This window comes from Anastrepha ludens, chromosome 3 (genome assembly GCF_028408465.1).
Source record: "Anastrepha ludens isolate Willacy chromosome 3, idAnaLude1.1, whole genome shotgun sequence".
Classification (NCBI taxonomy): Eukaryota; Metazoa; Arthropoda; class Insecta; order Diptera; family Tephritidae; genus Anastrepha; species Anastrepha ludens.
The window spans coordinates 12,163,869-12,185,493 of NC_071499.1; the positions used below are offsets into that span (position 1 = coordinate 12,163,869).

The 21,625-nt window shown below is 37.4% G+C and overlaps 1 protein-coding gene across 2 annotated transcripts in view; it reads left to right on the forward strand.

Moving 5' to 3' along the window:
* The window catches only part of LOC128857024 (uncharacterized), an 88,922-nt gene that overhangs the window by 58,114 nt on the left and 9,183 nt on the right, over nucleotides 1–21,625 (forward strand). For both annotated transcript variants that reach the window (XM_054092541.1, XM_054092540.1), the window contains exons 2-3: nucleotides 9,715–10,187; nucleotides 14,199–14,336. In XM_054092541.1, the coding sequence (XP_053948516.1) occupies nucleotides 9,783–10,187; nucleotides 14,199–14,336 (543 nt within the window). In that variant the 5' untranslated portion in view covers nucleotides 9,715–9,782. The remainder of the gene's footprint in view (nucleotides 1–9,714; nucleotides 10,188–14,198; nucleotides 14,337–21,625) is intronic.

The window sequence follows — 21,625 nt, forward strand, 5'->3', positions numbered from 1 at the left end:
CAGTGTATGCAACTCTTAGCTTCGGCATTATCACTACCACGTCGTTTACCTTAAGCGATCAGAAGCGTATTTTAGTAACCAAGTGATTTATTCAATGAACTGCTATTATTATTATTATCATATTATTATTACTTGCTATCGCGCCGTCTTTGAGCGCCTGATGTCGAAACAAATGCCATAAAATGTCCATGAGAGAGATTCGTCAATTTGTAAAAAATCTTCATTAATGTTACGTCACCAAGATCCTTGTGGCCGTCCCTTGCGGCGCGATCTTTGTGGGTTCTAGTGCAGTGCCATTCTACTTTTGGCAGCAGCTGGCTTGCGCAACGTATGGCCATTACAGATCCATTTGCGCTCTTGTATTTCAATGTCAATTGGTTTTTATCTCTTCGACTGAAGAGTTGTTCGTTTGCAATCAAATGGTCGGGCCTACGTATGTGGTTACGGATAATTATTGATAGATATCGATTTACGAATGTCTGCAGTTTCCGCGTTGCAGATATAGACACCAACCTCGTTTCACAGCCATATAGTTGGATAGATTTAACATTCGAATTAAAATTTGTAGTTTGGTAGGTTTGGAGGCTTGCAAAAGCGGATTTGGCTTTTTGGGTTCTCGCAACGATATCGCATCTTGCTCCACCATCCAGGGTAATTTAGCTTCCTAGATAAGTGAAGCTTTTTACAGTGTCAATGGAAATTGTGAACCTGTTTTGTAGCAAGGTGTTGGTTTCGATGAACTTAGTTTGCCCGACATTGATTCGTAGTTCAAGTTTTTGGTTTGGGACTTAAGGAATTAAGTTTGCTCTGCATAAGCCCGGTACTCCGTGATAGGAGTGCGAGTCAAGGTCGTCTGAATGTTCCATATTGATAGCATTCCAGAGAATTCCCTTGCCTGAGCTGGTATCAAAAGCGCTGTTTAGAACGTCGTCAATAACTATTAAAAATTGAAGAGCGGTTAGTATACACCCTTGTTTGACACCAGCCACAGGTCCAATAAGCACGGAGAGGGCACCGTCGAGTAGCACTTGGCATTTGAATTTCAAGTATTGGGCTTGAATGATAATAGAGATTTTATCTTGGACTCCTTGTCGCTGATAGCGATCTTTAAACTTTTGCATAGAACTCGGAGACCTCTATAGTATTCGGGCATATTCTGCTCTCTTTTTTTTTCTCCCTCTCTAAAACTCTCAAGAGCTGCATACGTCATCTCACCTATGGTTCTAGACATTCAATTTCCTGTAATGAGAATTTTAGATTGTGACATCAAACGGAAAGAAGGAAATTTTAATATAGCCTATAAAATGAGGGCGTGGTTTTTCTGACTTCAGTAACATATATAGTCGGTTTGCATATACAGCTGAGTCATATGCGATTCGGGGAGCAATACGTGAGTGTAGCACCATTCATCCATCCATCGGGGCAAATATGAGAAAATTCTCAGGACCATCAGATAAAAATGATAAGAAATCAACGAAAATTTTGAGCCTCTTCAATCGTATGCCTTATTTTATAAAAATGTAATGGTCTAAAAAACTGCGTGCCAAAACTTTTTTTATTTGGACTAAAAGGTTTGAAATTGCCAATTTTTTGTAAATTAATTACATAATTAATAATTTTTATTTAATATTATAATTATAACAATAATTGTAATTAATTTTAAGTTTGAAACTTTGATCTAAACGGCCAGACCGGCACTTCTATAATTTCACCTACCTACCTAAACGCCACCGTAGCCGAATGGTTAGTGCGTGACTACCATTCGGAAGTGCGTCTGTTAGAATCTCCGTGCATGAAACACCAAAATGATAGAAACAGTTTTTTTTCCTATATCGCCCATCCGCAGGTAATGGCAAAAAAAATCATATCAAAAAAATTACTTTGTCGATAAAACTAATATACATACAGAAATAATCGAAGTTGACTGGCAAAGATCGACCATAAAACAGTTTTACACCATTTGCGCAAAAATCTTATGAAAAAATGGATTTCTTTCCTAGTTAGCTACCTCGCCTTCAAATACAGTTTATTAGTTTCTACCAACAATTTTGAATATGCCAATGGAATGAAATGGAATAATTGGAACAAAAATATTATTGACTCATCACTTAAGGCACAACAGTAACAGAAAATTGCATAATTAAATTAAATTAAATTTTCCCTTCCAGGTCCATCGAACGAACTCTATTAATTGGCACGTCTTAATTTAAAACAAAAAAAAAAATTATAAAATAAAATAAAAAATCCCGTATAACTCACTTGGCAACTAAATCAAAACAAAACATCTAGGCTAAGTCTCTTCAACCGGCTTTAGTCATTCGAGTTGACAAAAACTCGTTAGAATAGCACAGCTGTCGAGTTATTATTAGTAAATATCTGAAAATTCTGGTTTTTAACCGAATAAGCCAAAATTATTTCGTGATGGCGACATTATGTCTGCTAGTGAAATATTATAAAACTAAAACCAGCATTTAGCATTGGGCATTAGCATTTATAAAGTGAGACAAAAATAACAGTATGCAAAACAAAAATTCGCACTTCAGAAATTATGACGTTAAACACGCGCTGGCAATTAACACACAATTTTCTCACTAATTTGAAGCAAAAGTCACAAGACTATTTTACATATTTTATTCTGTGAATATGTCATGCCTCGCGGTTAATACTTAGTTTTAAACAATTAATATTATCTTAAATAAATGACAACCATTTCGTGAGGAAAATACTTGCTATAAAATTCTACGACACTTATAAGACATGGTTTCATGCCAGCTTATTGTTGTTGCTCACAAAGTTGCTGCGACAGGTGGACGCATGCCAGCGAATTTCCCCAGTAGGTGTAAAGTTCAGCTGGCTGGAAAGTTTTGCGCTAGTGGCAGTTGTTCGAAGAGATGACGAATTTTACAAATATTTATTGGTGCTGATCGCCCACTTTCGTTATCATTTTAATACATACACACATATAAGTATGTATATTATTTATAAGAAACTTATTAGTTCTCGCCATGTTTTTGTAAAGAGTATTGCAGTACTAACTTTTACGCATCGATTACGTGCCTTCAACTACTGGCAAGCTACTCGTATGGCCTAGCAATAAACGAAATCAGATTTAATCACTTATTGGACTGACTAGTAAATCGTAAAAAATTACGCCTTCCGTCACAGTGACGGCATATAGTAAAATTAAATTACTTCTGTTTTTGGTCAAAGTTTACTTACGTATAATTTATATGTATTTTTCACTCTGTGCATTTTGTAATACCTGAAAATTGTTGGCGATTTTACTCAAAACTCATCTTCCATTATGAGGCGCACTTTCACTTCGTTGTCTACATTAATGAGGAAATTGCCTTACTTAGGCAACCGAAAAGTTACACTTGGTCTTAAAGAAGCCAACTTATCCTTAGCGTGCGACTGTTTGGGCTTCGTTTTTGTTTTCATTGGGTGTGAATTTTACCAGCGCACGCCCAACTGTCCGGAGTTGTTTCGCCTTCTCACTTTAGAGGATGCTTAGGCTAAGCCCGGAAGTTTTGAACTGCTTGAGTTATATACAGAAAACTCGTCCTGGCCACTCTCAAGTGAATGGCAATCAGTGACTTTTCCCACTTGCGGGGACTCCTACGCAAGAAACCATACGCGTTATGGTGCATAAGCCGCTTACGCGATTTTCGCCGAGTTTAACAATGCGCGCCAGTCGTTTCTTTCTTGTGCTAACTGGCGCCAGCTGGGCACACCAAGTGAAGCAAAGTCCTTCTCCACCTGATCTTTCCAAAGCATTTCTTTGCTACCACCAGCTGGTACCGCATCGAATACTTTCAGAGCCGGAGCGTTTGTATTCATACGAACGGCATGACCCAGCAAAGAAAGACGCTGGATCGCTGCACATGTCTATGACGTCGTCAGGCTCATACAGCTTATTGTTTCATCGCCTAAGATACTCGCCGTCACCAACGTGCAAAGATCCAAAAAGCTTTCGCAGAATCTTCCTCTCAAACACTCGAAAAACTCCTCATCAGATATTGTCATCTCACAAGCTTTTGTGCCATATCTTAGGACGGACATGATGAGAGTTTTATAAAGTGTTAGTTTTGTTCATCGAGGACTTTACTACTCAACTATCAGCTTAGTCCAAAGTAGCACTTGTTGGCAAGAGTTCTTCTATGATACATTGGATTTCAAGTTTGGCATTGTTATCGGCGTTAGTGCTTTGTTTGGTCACCGGCCATATGGAGTAAAGGTATATAAAATAGTGGATGAGTGCGCAATGAAAGGCTCTGAACTGTTCCTTCAGCGAGTGGTAGAGGTCATTCATTAGCATTTCTCTAAGCTAATTGTACACTGCGATTGACTTGAGCGTAATCGCGGAAACCAATAGAAGGTGGTTTCCGACTACTAACTTCAGGGTCTCCAAAGCGCTTTGAACTCAACTGAATCTTAAAAGGACTGCACTATTGACACCCTAACCAGCAGAATGGGTGTACCTCATAATGACTTCTGCAGGAGTTGTGGAGATGAAGAGGAAATTAAGTCAACACCTCCTGTGTGAAAGTCCTGCACTTCAAAGAAGCCGTGCAAAATATCTTGGCGATTATTTCTTTGAAGACCTAGGAAAATTGTAAAATATTTCAGTAGAAGACCTTCGTAAGCAACTTAGTAAGTTAGTTAGTTCTTAAGCAACTTAGTTGGGGGATGAAAATCAATTGCAGGTATCACAAGGTCCTTAGGGCCACCGACTCTCTTGTCTTTGACAAGCAACGTGGCTAAGCTAACCTTACCTAGTACTGGTTCCTAGATAAACGAAGTATCTTACAACCTCGAAATCATAACTGCGAACAGTGACGTGGATTCCGATACGCGAGTACTCATACACCAACTGTTTGTTTGATAACAGGAGATACTTCGTTTTGTCCTCGTTCACGGTCAGACCCATTCGCTTTGCTACTTTATCAAGTTTGGAAAAGGAAGAACTAATAGCGCTGTTGTACCGCTCTAAGTTCATTAATTTAGCAGTCAGCCATTTTTTGCGTATTGATTGATCTCCACTGAACGGTTATTTATGCCACTAGACTTTTCTAGAGTATCGTAGTTAGATCGATGCTATACTGGCAAACCATTTTCTTAAACGGATTGAAGAGGAAATCAGCAATAGATCTCATAGGCTAAAAAGCAAAAAATGAGGAATGACTACACCATTAGGTGCTTTCGTCTCGTAGAGAACCTTCGCTTAAAGTATAAATGTTGTTAAATGTTATTAAACAGATCGTAATAAATTAATGGACAATAAACCAAAAATACTGGCAAACCAGATGTAATTCGCGGTGATGCTGACATCATTCACATTCGGCTCCAGAATTAGGTAGTCGTGATGGGTTAGAAATTTGTGTTAACACTCTTTTTACTTTCGGATATCACAGATATCACAAAAACGTATGCATAGACACTGGAAACGCAGTCTCTAATCCAATTTCAGGTTTCGTTATAAAGGCCCTCATAGCTGCATGTCTAACATCTACATTACGATTATTACCTATAAGAAACTTAAAATTACATACACACAACCAGTTTACGTCATTCCCTAAAAGTTTTGCTTGCTTTATACCTGCCAAAATTCCCCACCATTTACTCCCCTATAGGTACATCAGCTAAAACTACGAAAGTAATTCTAAATTCATATACAAGTAAACATACATACATACGTGACGTGACGTGACGTGACGTGACATTAAATTATTGTCAATATTTAGCACCTTGTCGGCCAGTAACAGTTGTATCTTTTGTTCATAAACACTTCGCGACGTATGACGCAAAGTCATATTGGAATAAGCTTAAATGCGCGCAACACCTCGATGGTTAAATTTGATACAAAGAGCAAATAAAGATCTCTATATACAGTTATGTTTAGACACTCTACTCTATAAGTAATGGAAGCAATACTTATTGACCGGTTTAAGCCGTCGAAAAATTGCTTTGGCTTCATGCCTAGTTAGCCACAGTCTCTTGACCGTGCACAAGTGATTTATATATTATATAATATTTATTTAGCCTACATAAAACTAGTTTTTCTCTACGCAAACACATATGCTAATATACATTTTTGAATAGCTAAAAACTAAATGCCAATGTGCTAGGTTTTCGTAAAATCATTACCGGCATCATTGGTGCCAGAATATCCCTGCAGTCAAACCTACCAGTTCTGAACGACTTTAGTACTAGTTTGCTTTGCAGCTAAAGTAGTTTATTTGCTAACTCGATTCAAGTAACTGTCAATTGTTGGTGAGAACAATACCAGTTGATGAACTGGTTCATTATAGATATGAAAGCAGCTGGTCCAGTTGGGCACCTGTTTTGGAGTAGTGGAAAAAGTGCTTAAATAATGATTAAAAAAAATTTCAAAATTATTTAATTATTGTACAAATTACAGCATTGCACATAACTGCTTCGTCGACTACGACTTTCGACACCAGTTTTGGACTTGTTGAAAAAGTACTTAAATAATGACAAATAGAAATTTCAAAATTATTTAATTATAAATTACAGCATTGCACATAACTGCTTCCTATCTACAAGTTTACAAGTATACACAAGTTTGTTGTTGGGCTCTATTTAATTTTACTTTAAAAAATTCCATCATCATCATCATTTCGCGTTTCAGCTCTGTGTGAACTTTGACCTGCTGCACAAGATGTCTCCATTTGGCCCGATGCTTGTTTGATTATTTCCAGTTGTTGACCTTGAGTTTCCCCATGCCGCCTTCCAGTTCGTCAATCCATCTTGTTCTTGGTCTGCCTCTTGCTTTCGTTGCAAATGTTTTAGTGTCAATTATTTTTCGTTGAGCTCTCGTGAGGTCCATTCTCATGGTATGGCCTAGCCATTTGAGCTTTGATGAACTGCACAAAACTATCCTCTCTTATAAGTTGGTCTTTGGTTAATGATTCCATTTTATACGCCACTCGCCGTTGTCTTTGCCTGCCCCGAAGAATAGCCTCAAAATGTATTCCCCAAAAGCTTGTTTTTGTCTTTTTCACTTATTGTCTAAGACTCTAATCCCTAGCAAAGAACTGGTCAGACTATATATTTATACGGCGAAATTTTGCAAGATCTCTTCAGCAACTTTGATTTAAAAGATTTAGTAAGTGAGTAGAATGTTTTATATGCCGCTTGTATTCTCTCGTCGATTGTGATGATCATTGCGTTGTCGTAGCTTAGTTTAAACCCCATATATGTGAAAGTTTTCACCGCTTCAAATTCATATGCCCCGATTTGGATTGAACCAGGTACCACATCTTTTTCTCTGGACATCAACATAGATTTTGTTTTTCCTCCTTAATTCACAATCCAATTTTACCCGTTGCTTTTTCTATATTATATCACTGAAAGCATTTGTTAAGGCACTAGAAATTTAAATTTATATTTAAACTCTTCTGCATGGAATAATTTTCTGCTAAAAATTTAACTATTTATTCTTTTAATTTGTTTAAATAGTTAAATTTTTAGCAGAAGATTAACTCCACGCAGAAGATTGACTGCATCAACATTTATTTTCGTCTAATCCTCACTGCGTGCATTCCTAACGTGAGAAGCATTCGTACTCTGCAAAAAAATGAGTATTTAAAATAAGTACTCCGGGATTAGTATCCATGGATCGAGAATCGCTTTTTCGAAATTCCAAACTAACAACCCCGAGAAGAAAAGCCAAAGCCAGTAATGTAAAGACAACAAAATTGAGTCGGTACAACCCCTTATCTGTGAATGCCCTGCACTTCAAAGGAACCGTGCCAAATATCTTGACGCATATTTCTTTGAAGACCTTGGAAATTTGCAAAATGTCTCACCGGAGGGATTCGTTACCTTCTTAAAACGACCTAAGCAACCTAGTTAAGTGATGGGCTTTAGAGCCACCGAATGTCTTGTCTTCGGCATACAACCTGACTAACCGAACCTAAAGACTACATATTGAGATTTCGCGGATTTTTCCTTGTAATATTTGAGTTGAAAAAAATGAAAAACTAAGATTTACAAAACATTTAAAACGCAAAAACAGTAACAAATAAATTTTGTCTTTCCTGTACCAAAATGAGAGCTCCGGGCCTCAACTTTGATACATCAATACAACGAGTCACATTTCAGTTTCTTCTCGTATAGATATAAATTTTAAATTTCGCGAACAACCAGACTCACTTCATACGCATTCTGGTACAAAAGTGTACAATTAGCCTCTGCACAGGGGCTTGAGGCAATAATAGGAATCAGTTCTGCAGGAAACATAAAGTGGGTCAACGAATATGTATGCAATCTACATAAAGAGTGATGGTCCGGTCTAGAACGCTGCAGAACTGCAAAGTGTTTTGTGACAAGTCCGAACAGAAAACTGTCGAACTTTCTTCTAAAACTTGGAAGAAAAGACGTTCGGTTAGTATTATTACAGGACACAATCAACAGGACAATCAAACGCACGCTGTCAACAGATGACCACCGATTTATATGTCTTGCTTAGAGGAGGCGAATATCACTGAGCTTTTTCTCTGTAAGTGTTCTGCATTTGCTAGAGCCTTCCTACGAATTTTGGATTTCGATGTCATGAGAACGATAAACTGGAAGGTATTTTTAGATTTACCAAAGAATATGGGCAATTCTCCCAGGTTTAGCTACCTCTATGTCTCTATTCTATCCTATCATTTTCCTTCTGTTACTTCTCTTCTTTCCTCCTTGACAATCTTCCCTTTAAATGTTCCGAGCTTAAAATACCATAAGCCTGATTGTTTTAGGAATTACCTAATCTCTCGGTGCTTCTTGGCTTTACTTTTTAAATTTCAATTTCATTTCAGTATCTTCTTAAGTTACGCGCAATGAAAAGAGAACCGCTCATTACATATAAATAGGTAAAAAGTGGTAGCAGTTGCATGCTCCTTTGCGCTTGCTTCCGGTCACATCCGAGGCAAGTCGCATTTTTTGCAGGGTATTTATGATAGTAGGATAATATTTGTTTTACATTCAGTTATAATTACTCATTTTGCAACTAGTACAGTTCTAGTCCATCTCGTACTAGTACGACTTCTTCCCCCAAATACCAGTTCATGAGTTTTTACTGAAAGAATACGGCAGTGATGACACACAACGCACACACAACGGCACATTTTGGGTAATAGCGCAATGAATTATTCAATAGCTAAGCAAAAATACATTACTAACTAAATAGAATGTCGTATTTGTAGGAGTTGCTGGTGTGCTGCGAAAAAAAAATCCCCGAAAACAACGGCCGGTTGCACAATTACTTACGCCACTGGCAACGCACATTTAATTACTTATTAATTTTATTGCTGTTTTGCCAATATATTCGCGAAGCCACATACTTACATACTTGCACACATTCCAAATTGACCCCTACCAACTGAAATCTTGACGTTTGACGTTTGGCGCTTGGCCTGACAGATCATTAATTGTATGCGGTGCGCACAAAATCGCAACAATCGCGCGCACGGAAAATCCCTGCGCCATTGTGGGATTTTCCCCATTCGGTGTTCACCTGTTGCCAGCGGCTGGCTGTTAGAAATCACTTTTTGTTTTTCGCTGTGTAAACAACGTTTCAGCGTTCGTAATTAGTTGCAAATTAAATGCAAAAATTGTCAGAGTCGCGTGCGGCTACTCCACTCTAAGCTGCTGCGCAAAGTATTTTATAGAATTTCGAAGTTATATTGAATTGTGGTTTGATTGCAGTCATTGGTGCGCAACTCGCAAGCATTACGGGGCGGTCTGATAAGTTGGTGTCTGGTGTTCAATCGAAAATGTGTCTAGCGCGTACAAGATCGCGTACCCAGAAGCAGCAAAGCAATGGCAAAGTGACAAGCGCTGCAACGGTGATAAGCAGCAAGGAGCAGTGCAAATGTGTGCAGTTGAATACGAGAATTCCAGCAGCAGAAAGTTTGCCTACGAATGCCGCTTCTGATAGTTCTGTAAACGTTTATGCAGCAAAGGAGTGTCGTTCAACCTGTGCAGGGCCTTACACTTGTCTCATTTTCGAAAACTTCCTGCTATTCACTGTGACTACAATGCTCTTATTCGTCTTTGTGTTGCCTGTCTATGGATTGGTTGCAGCAGCGCCCACCCCTTGGAGTAATACTTGTGGCATGTATGCCAGCGCGGATGAACAACTTTCGTATGAACCGCTTCATGGCGTGGAAAGGGAGAGGGTAAGTCAGATAAAACAAAATATGCCTATTAGTGTTCAGGAAGGTGGTGGATAGCTAATAAATTAAATTGAAAACTTTTACGCAAAGAAAACTTTATGAGACTAACGATTTAGTGCTAACTTCAGCTAACTAAAGATATAAGGAAAAAAAATCAAAGACTAAAATATATTAAATAAAAACTGGTTGATATACACTGCGTTTAACAACTTTAACGCAGAAAAAAAATTTTGACAATTTATTTTTTCTTATTTAATTTTAGTTTTTTTTTTAACTTACAAAACTCATATAAATCCAGTTTTCAAACTTTTTCCCAATTTATTTACTTATTTGTTTGTCCATCAAACACACAAATTAAAAATTAAAAAAAATCCAGAATGCAGTCTTATAGCCCAATTAATTTTGGTGTAACAAATTGGCTTACAAATTACGTTGGATTCGGCAACTTTTGCTTTTTTAGGTGTTTTATTCCACATGAAAAAAAATTCGACCATTCGTTATATAGAGAAAATACACAAGGCAGGCAGAAAAAGAATTGTGAAAAATTAACGCGATTTTTGAGAAACTTTAAATGTGCCCAAAATTTAATGTGCTATAAAACTGCTTACTAAATATTTTTCTAAAAATAATCGCGGTCACCATAGCTGAACGGGTTGATGCATGACTACCATTCGGAATTCAGAGAGAACGTAGATTCGAATCTCCGCGAAATACCACACAAATATCTGCCGTTCGGAATTGGCTTGAAACTGTAAGTCCCTTCATTTTGTGGAACAACATCAAGACGCATGCCACAAATATGAGGAGGAGCTCGGCCAAACACCCAAAAAGGTGTACGCGCCATTCATATATATGTATATATAAACATTTTTCTAAAAATACTGATTAAAAAGTTTAAATTTTGATCGAAATTTTTTGGAATTTTCCACTATTTTGCACAAAACTTGAAACTTGAACTTATGCGGTTTTTGTGAGAGAATTAACTATATTTTAATCAAAAAATTATAAGAATTAAATTAGAAAAAAATAAATTATAAAAACTTGCCAATAATGTCCTTGTGCCATGCGTAAAAGAACCAAAGAAAATTATCGATGCTACAAAAGTATCGGGGGGAAGTACTCGATTCTTATACATTTCGATTTCACTCTGAAATTCTTTCAAGGGAACTTCTTTGCTACTTTAAAATAGATTGGAAATATTAAAAGGCCCTCTTTTATGACAGCTTACCCCTTAGGACCGCCCCAGCGGGACGGGGAAAATAATGCATTCGCGGTAAGCCATGCCTGTTGTAAGAAGCGACTAAAATCCGACATAAGAGGAAGAACTTGGCTCGAAAGGCCTCGTATACCCTGAGAACCTCCAGCCGCAGGGCTGTAAAGCTCATCAAGATCGAAACCAGTAAGATCCTGTTCACGGCATACTGAAAAATATTGAAGAGTAGTATTCTGCCACCTCTGATGAAAGTGGTATTCTACCACTTCTGTACAGGAGGATGACACCTCACTGAAATGACTGATAGGCTATTACTATAATCGCTTCCGTCCAGTTAAAACTCTGGGAAGTCTTCAGGTACGTTCCTCACACGTCACCATTAAGTTGGGGATGCAGGCTCAGTTAAGAAATCTAGACTAGTTCCTGTCCTGGCTCGAAACTCTATTGCAGTACTATTACAGTATAGTCAACTAGTGTATAGTCAACCCTCGCATGGCCTACCTACTTGCATAGATAACCATGGAGACACATAGAGTAACTACACTTTCGTTTAAGGATATCAGCCTGAATCCGGGACTCCAAAGAATTGAAAATGAATATCCAATATCAAAATCAAACCACCTAGCAAAAAAAGAAGAAGTTAGCAGGGATGGTCGAAATGACAACGTGGAACCAAGAGTGGCCTTCAGAAGAAGTAGCCTACTGCTAAGATTCTCGCCGGCAAAGAACGCACCCATTCTGAATGCAAGGAATTGGACCAGCCGGCATCGCGTTCAAAAATTCAAAACTGATGGGCCCACAAACGGCAATGGGCTCATTAACACCAGCATCCAGAGGAAGAGAGTACCAGCATTGTAGGGCTACAACGAGCACAGTGTACGGTAACTAGCATTCTTGCAGCGGCAAAACGGCTCGTCACTCCCACCACAGCAAAAGCCAAAACGGAAACGATCGCAACAAAAGAGAACACGTTAATCGACACAATTGAAATGTCTCTTCTGCTTGAGCTGATTACGAGTAAAAACATGAGGAGGATGGAGAAAGATGCGATCTCCCAATACAAGTTGATGACAATGTCTGGAATTCGTGCCATTTTTTGTCTCGAAAGTTCGTCAGAATCTTGTGCGTCTTTTTTTGTTTTTGCCCTTTGGGATCTCGTGCGGCTCTCAAAAATCATAAGTCATTGCAATGCCATTCTTCGACTCCCTACAGCCTGAAGTATTGAGAGCTTCGGTTATAGCAAGCCTACTATCCTTGTGAGCTGCGTTTTGAATTATCTACGGAATCTTTGAAGCAGGGTTGAGCGTAGTTCACGTAATGTAATAAGCGGATAGTTAAAACACTGAAACACTGCAGATTTAATGATAATGGAACCCTTATTTTACTTCAACTAAAAAATTAGTGGCAGTGCAATTTAGAGAAAGTGCTAAATGACCAACCCTGCTTTCAAGTCAGCATATTTGAATCTATGGTCCAAAGTTGTAGTTATAGCAAAAGTACTAGGCTTGGCCGATTTTTGTTTAAGAAAAGAGGGTACTGCCTGATAGAACTATAGAGAAGTTATAGAAAGTGTCGGGCATTTTTTCTGACACTATCTCGATGTAGGCAAACAAAAATATTACTAATTTAAGAAGCATTTCATTGAACGCCTAGCGGACTTGAACAACAAATATTCGCAATTTCCAATGTTTCTTACAAGAAATTGCAGAGAAGTTATGTTAGGTTGGGTTAGTTGGCTGTCCACGGAAGTAGGACAGGTAGTATGAAACCGTCCCGTGTAGTACCATAGTACCAAAAAGAGGAAATAAAGGATAAGGAAATGTGGTTAAAAAGATGTTACTAGTACCAGTAAGAAAATTCCGAAGCGGAAAGTGGCCAATATCCAAGTCCCACAGCTCCTCAGGTTCAGTGAAAATGTGAAACCAAAGAAGTCTGGGCCTTAGCCTCGCGAAAGCAAATAAGCTAAGAAATGTATGCTGATATAACTCCATCCCACCAGCTTCCATCGTACAAGGAACTCAAAGTTATGTTACTGAATTTCCATCGGATAGTGTCTGAATAAGTTCCTCACCACTAAGCTAAAGCTAAAGAGAGACTGCAATTGAATGCAGCGCAAAGTAACGAAAATAGACATTAGACATAGACATAGACATAGACATGAGTTTTGTGTTTCCATCGAAATTATCAAATTTACTGTATTTTAAGACTTTCTCCAAAATATTTCGCAAAAATATTATAATTTCCGTAAGGTGGATTGATTTTAAGGTACCTCTTAATAAGGAAAATATAAAAATTATTATAATTCCGGTGGAAAAATATAAACTTTTTTTCATGAAGCATTCCAATGTTTCTATTTGATTCTAGCTGTTTGATAACTCGATCTCACATAAAAAAGTCTTATATAATATTTTTATTGTAATTTTAATAATCAAATGGGTTATTAAATTGCGTACTTATACAAGTATAAAAGTAATATGTAAAGTACCATATTGCAGTAAAACCCAGCTTAAGTTGAAGTGCTTGAAAGAAGAAAGGCTTAAGCTGACTTATGTTTCTTTGTGACAAGTCCACTATGATTGATGAAATTGATTAAAGTTTCATAAATATTTTGAATTTAGAAAAATACGCATTTCTTGCATTCTGCGGGTTCTTATGGTACAACCCCTGCCGTAACACTTTTAAGAGTATTGAAGAATTATTATTCAAATTGCAATTTTATAAATTTTTCAACTGAACTTACTTTATTATTAACTACCTAACTATCATTTTAAGCACACTCGTCTTTCTTAATATATTTGTAGGTACTTTGCGAGCTACGTGGCAATCTTACAAAACAAATCAAAAGTCTACGGAGCTTCATGGGTCCACAGAATTTCTCAAAAGTTTGGGTCAAACACAACAAGTCATATGCATTTCTCAAAGTGCCGAGAGGAAAAAATGTGAGTAAAGCCATAACATAAACATAGACATAAACAGCTCTTATTGCTACAAACATATATATACAGGGTGGCGCACGAATCGTGCTACAAAAACAAAACGTAATAACTTTTTTTCTAATCAATGTATTTAATATAACTTTTTGTTTTTTTATTGTATAGATAATTAAATTTTATTTTATGTAACTAATTAGTTTTGAAAATAATAGAACGTAAATGACCTCCATGGTCATTCACGCATATGCGACACCTGATGAGAAAATTGTTCATTGCGCACTGAAGGGTTGAAGTCGGGATCGCCTCAATTATTGTTGTGATGGACTACTTCAATTCAGTCAAATTACTTGGTTTTGCTTTATACACCTCTTGTTTGAGATAACCCCATAAAAAAAAATCTGGTGCAGTGAGGTCAGGTGACCTTGGGGGCCAGCGGAAAGTGGAATTCCTGGATATCAATTTATTTCTAAATTTTCGTTGGAGCTCCTCCATAACCGGTCTGGCTATATGTGCAGTTGCTCCATCTTGCTGGAACTAAATGCTGTTAAAAGGGATACGTCTTCGCCGCAGTTCTGGATAAAAAAACTCCTTCAACATGTTTAAATAACGGTCCCCATTTACAGTCGCTGTTACACCGTTTTCTTCGAAGAAGTATGGCCCGACAATGCACCTTGATGAAACTGCGCACCACACTGTGACTCGTTCTGGGTGCAGTTCCATCTCATGGAGTATTTGCGGATTTAATTGACTCCATATACGGCAATTTTGTTTGTTTACATAACCGTTTAGATCAAAATGGGCCTCATCAGACATAAACAAGCAATTTATGAAGTTGTTGTCTTCTTCGGCCATTTCAATAATTTTTTGGCAAAATTCCAGGCGAATAGGCAAATCCAGAGGGTTTAATTTGCTTGTGATTTGAACTTTGTACGGAAACAAGTTTAAGTCATCATGAACTATCCGCTGCAATGACTGTCTGCTAACTCCAATTTGCGCCGACAAGTTACGAGTCGAAACTCTTGGATTTGCCTGAATTGACGATGCTACAGCCGCGATTGTGGCTTCGACCCGAACATGGGGATCTCGATGGTGCGGTCTGCGTGCGATGCTTCCAGATTCAGCAAACATGTTCACCAGCCTCATAATGGTCCATCTGCTCGGGGGAGTGCCGCCAAACTCCCGCCTAAATTCCTTTTGGACGGAAATGATGGACTGCAAAGCATGGTACCGCTGCACTATCCAAATCCTCTTTTCGGTATCCCAAGCCTCCATTTTTTGTAAATCTAAATACTAATCTGCAAAATAAAAAAAAAAGCCGATTACTCACACAAAAAAAAATTATTACGTTTTGTTTTTGTAGCACGATTCGTGCGCCACCCTGTATATACACAAATGAACCCGTTGAGCGTCTAATGGATTTGACGAATATATTTATCAAGGACCAAGAAGCTGTTTTGTTAAATAGCGATGTGAGAGTAAAATATATTAATTTCTGAGCCATCACTAATGCGCCTTTTTATATATTTTTTTATTTTATAGTGGTTTTCATATCTTTATTTTGCATATCCTTTTATGCCATGGTCCTGCATGGAATCGTGAAAATCCTCACGACACTTAAAAATTGGAACATTTTTTTTTTCAAACTCTAGACTACTCTAAAAACGTAAGACATTTCATGTAGTCTCATAACTAAGCGCAAGTGCCGTACGCTTCAGTTCGTCGTGGCATCCGATGAAGTATTAGGTATCGTCCAAGACGTGGCACTCAATGTGTTAAAACTGCTATTTATTTCTTTTGTATATCTGCAATAATAAATATTTTATATAATGCATTGATATTTAATTAAATGAATGCGCTTAATTCTGAACTGCCCTAATGTGAATATATATTAGCAGTAATAGCAATGAATTTGACTATTTTTTCTTTGGATAAAATTTTTTTAATTTTTGTTTTATTAAATTTTTTTATTTCATTTTTATAAAATTTTAAAATTTTTTTTTTTTTTTAAATCATAACTTATACTACAACAAAATCCATATAACGTAAAGCTTCATATAAAGGGTGGTTAAGTCTCAAGGGCCGGTGTTGATTTTGAATCAAATACAATTTTTTAAAAAATTATTACAATATCATTTTTCAATATTATGATAATATTGGTATGGCTCAATTACGCATGAAACAAAATATCGGCCAAATGGCCACCGCGGCCTCGGCGGCACACCTCCATCCGATGGTCCAAATTTTCGATGACGCTGAGGCATAATTGAGGTTCTATGCCGTTTATGTGCCGAATTATCTCATCCTTTAGCTCTTAAATTGTTGTTGGCTTATCGGCGTACACCTTTTATTTCAAATAACCTCAAAGAAAGAAGTCCAATGGTGTCAAATCACATGATCTTGGCGGCCAATTGACATCGCCACGACGTGAGATTAATCGGCCATCAAATTTTTCGCGCAAAAGATCCATTGTTTCGTTAACTGTGTGACAAGTGGCACCGTCCTGTTGAAACCACCAGTTCTTGAGTCAATTGCCCCTTGTAAGCGTGTAAATGCAAGTCTTTATGCATAATGTTCACCAACGACGAGCGTGAGAGTTGCAATTGTTGGGCACGACGACGACTTGAGGTGGACGGGTCTTTAAAAACATTTAACGCGTTTCCCGATTAGGTGTCTTTCGATGGTTCAAATTGAATTGGTCTGAGAGTGAAAAATGTCAAAAGAATTGCAGAAAAAACTTAACGCTTAGGTGTGGTTTACATTCAATATCGGCCCTTAAAACTTAACCACCCTTTATAAAAAAATGAAGACATTTTGTATAGCCTACTAAATTTTGGTGGCTCAAATCGCGATTAAAATTTTTGTTTTTTGCTAGCGGTCTTCTACCTTTAATCCATCGTTATTTTGAACACAGGTTTATTTTTCCCAAAGTTAGAGGAAAATCATTATTTTTATAAAAAAGTAAGAATTCAAAGAAACTTGATGAATTTCAAATGAAAAATTTCTTATAATAAAAAGTGCACTTAAGGGGTGCAACTCAAAACTTACGCCCATTTCTACTTATCTACCTAATCAGTATAAGCCCCCAAATACTCAGTCCTTTGATTAAATGTTATACGAGTGCATTGAGATTAGAGAATATCAGCTGTTTGTTAAAGTTATCAGTGCCTCCTACTTGACAATCCACTGAATGTGTTTTTTTATTGGTTCATTGAAGAAATGATAACAAAAGTCACAAAAGCTCCATCGCTTTCCGGGAAAAAAATCGCTCATTAATTGTGAACTTTTGTAAAACTGGTATGATATAAGCAGCAAAAATATGTACATGCAAATAAATTTTTAATGAGTCGTAATTGTTACTGACCTGCGTCAATAACTGTGAAAGCTTGCAATGTAGTGGTTCATTCATGAAATGAGATACTATGCAATAAGAGGGAAACACTATGACTAACACATAGATTGTCAAACAGCAAACACAAATAATATTAAATAATTAAATAAATAAACACTCCCCCGATAGTCAGTTCTACGTTAACAGAACAACTCGGGTTTAATATACACTTATATCCGGCCCAACACTGTCACCCCAGCAGCACTCCCCGTACATGTATGGGGAATGTTTTGCTGCTACAACAACAACAACAGCATTAAATAAATTAAAAGCTTACAATGATTATTGAGTACTTCAAAAAGCTTAATAACCAATGCTTATCAAATTCTTCGTAGGTTGGAGGTACCATTTAACTGATCGGTGTTTATTTTATACAAATAGCTCAATTAAAAAATACAAAATTAAGAAAAAAGCTTCAACTTATTTGGAACGAGCCACAGATAGACCGATTTATTGGTCCTAAATGAAAAAGAAACTCCGGGCATAAAGTCTCAAACAATAGAAATAATAGAACAGATTTTTTCTGATAGCGCTGGCTTCTCGGCAAGCACTGGCAAGCCCCCAAGTGTATTTCTTCCATGAAAAAAGTCCTCATTAAAACCCGTCTACCGTTCGGAGGCGACAATTCTATGCATATATAATTGGCCGATGTTTTCGGGAAACTTTACAAACTATAAATAAAGATCTTATAAACTACACGAATTCACATAAATAACACTTACTTTGTTAAATTTTTGTCATATTTGTGAAAATAAAATTTCGAGTTTAAACCCGCTTATCTCCGGAAACAGCGAACTCATATAAACAACTGTCATTTACAAATTATTTTGACATTCAATGAGGCGGATAGAGTAAGAGTCTTATAAGGTACAAAAAGCATGTAATTTTCTTAATGGATGTTTGGCAGGGCTCCTTCTCCTATTTGTGGTGCACGTTTTGATGTTTTTCCTCAAAAGGAACGACTTATAGTTTTACACTGCCTTCGAATAGCAGGTTTTGTACTAAGAGTTTTTTCGTGACATCCACGCTGAGGTTTGCGATTGTTTACCGAAGAGCGACCACTATCAGAAACAAATTGTTCTATCAATTAGTTTATTGTAGCTGGGACTCTAAACTTCCGCATAGTAGTCACGCACCAATTCGTTTGCCTAAGGTGTCCACTTATATCTTACATATATCTTTTTAATCCAACTCAAAATTATAACAATCAATAGTGGCATGGCTTCCGAATCTCAAATGCGCTGATCTATCATCGCCACGTAGCATCTGAGCTTTCCCTTTCTTGCTTTTCTTTAGTACGCTCATTCGCCCATAGGTGGCGTTGTATCTAGCAACTTTGTTTATTGTAATAATTGACGTCTTATGCTAATCTGTACTTTTGTAGATGACCTAATATCGATTTTCCTGAATTTAGCAACTTGTATTTATTACGTTTAATATTTATACAATTAATTGCTTGTATTTGCGTCCATCGGAATTCCAAGTACTTACATTCTTGCGAGCACCCATTTCTATGTATTTATTCATTCGCGCCTAGCTCGCGCTTGCTTTCCACGAGAGAAATAATGCAAATAGGAAATTCTGCAGAAAAATGAGAACGCCCGTGACAATGTGGAGATCGCACGCCCCACCAATCACACGCCCCATACGAATTTGCTGGGTGGTAGTTAGTATACGGGTATATCAGGCAGGCGGGAATTTCCAGTCGGAATGTGTTGAGACACATCATGACAGCATGAACCTAAATTTAACTGATTGCTTTCGTATCTGCCCAATGCAAATAAACAAGTAAATATGAAAGAAAAGCAACAACTTGAGCAATGATAAAAGCAATCAACAACAACAAACAATCAACTCACGATATTATTGTGCTTAAATTACTGCAATTGCTTGAAGTACACTCCGGGCGCCGGCCACCGGCCACCGGCCACCAGGGCGTATACACATCATCGGCAATTCGTAGAATATCATCATTAGTTAAATTTACGTCACAAAACCGGAGCAAAAAACAAATATTCGACGAATTTGAAGCGAACCGCATACAAGCGGTCTAACGCTGATACGTATTCATAAATGCTAACTAAACACGCTGCGCGCAGCTGATCGTTAGTCAGTTTTTATGCAGCATTTCAAGCGTTTCAACCATGCCGAAGCGTTCGAAGCGCTTACGTCGCGCGAGCACTACATTTCGCGAATTTCATTTCGAGCGCATGAATCATACGTCGTCTGCTGCGAAATATTTACGATCGACGTGCCGGTGGAATCCCCGACAGTTAATGGGTGTAGGGAGAGCAAGTGGGACGGTGAGCGACAAGGTCGACGTGCCGGCAAATAAGCGCATCAGTACGTAGCGTTTAATTTGCTGTAAAGCTCTACGGTTGCTTTTTGGTTTATTGTTATTTTTATATTGTTATTGTTGTTGTATGTTTTATGTACGCGCGAAAAAGAGAGTGCATATACTCGTATACGATATACCAACACACATAAGTGTGTTCGTGCCTACTATGTGCTTCCATATATGGTATTCGTATGTATGTAAGTGTGAATGTAAGCACTTAGGAAATATGGTATTATACAATAATTTAATGAGCCTGAATGAGCCGCTATGAAAATGCCACTTTTTAATTAAAAAGCTTTTGCTTGTAGCAGATATTTGCTTAATGTCTCAATACATCGTAGAGTAATTTCAGTAAAAATCCGTTTAAAATACTATAGTTAAAATGTTAAATAGTACTTTGCCCATTTTGATACAAGAGTGAGTTGGATATGGTGGCATTCGTTATGAATTTGAATAAAATAACTAAACTTGGGAGGACGCGCACTGAGGCGTAAGACATCCCACATAATGCCTGCTGCATTGCAATTTCTTTACCCATAATAGCTACTTCCGTCTATCGTTATCAATATATGTATCGTTAGAGATATTTTTCCTTTTCGAATTTGTACAATAAGAAATCAGTAATTACCGATCAGGTTCGCTTTTAATTTAGCACCATAACTTTTTCGCGTTCCGTCTCTTTTCCACGAAAGCAACTAAGCAATTTTACGATAATGTTTTGGAAGGTGTAACCTGGCCCCCTCTTCTATCATGTCTTTATTTGTTCGAAATTAGTGCTAAATTCGGTAAATGGCAACTAGTATGCTTTGCAATCTGTTTCAATAGTTCCGAGCCAGTGTTAAATTTAATGAATTACACTTATGAAAAATATAAATGTATTCAAGCTCGCGGTCTTACCACTATTTAAATCGGGTAGAGTAGTTCATTGGCTTGCCATTCAGGTCGTTGTTGTTGTTGTTGTAGCAGCATAAACATTCCCCTGCATATGCGAGGAATGCTGGTGAAGTGACAGTCCTTGGCCGGATATAAATCAGGGTCGTTCCGGTTACGTAGAACCGACTGTCGTGGGAACGTCTCCTGCCATTCAGGTCGTCTCTTGCAATTTACTTCAATTCATCATTTATAAAAAATAATTTGTAACTTTCTAGGAAAACTCATCTGCGTTTCAGTGAAATCCTGATAAATTCAGTTCATTCGTTCCGAAAATACACTTTTCAAATGCGCAAATACACAGACAAAGGCATTTTTAATATACTTATATAACCTCCGGATACATAATGTAATTTTTCTCAAAGGGGTGATTTTTGATTTGTATGGATATAGATTTCGATCATAGAGACGTCGGGACTTTGTGAGTGTAACACATATGAATTTGGTTTCTAGTGGCGAAGAGTTATAATGACGGCTTCCTTTCTTTTGTATGACACTGGAAAAGTTCATCAACCAAGCTTGATTTCGTTTAGACGTTATAATAATGTACCGTCGGGATTGAGAAAATAAGCACCTCGTGTTTTTCTTTTTACTTTAATTTTTTATTTATTATTATTATTTTTTTTTCAATTCAAACAT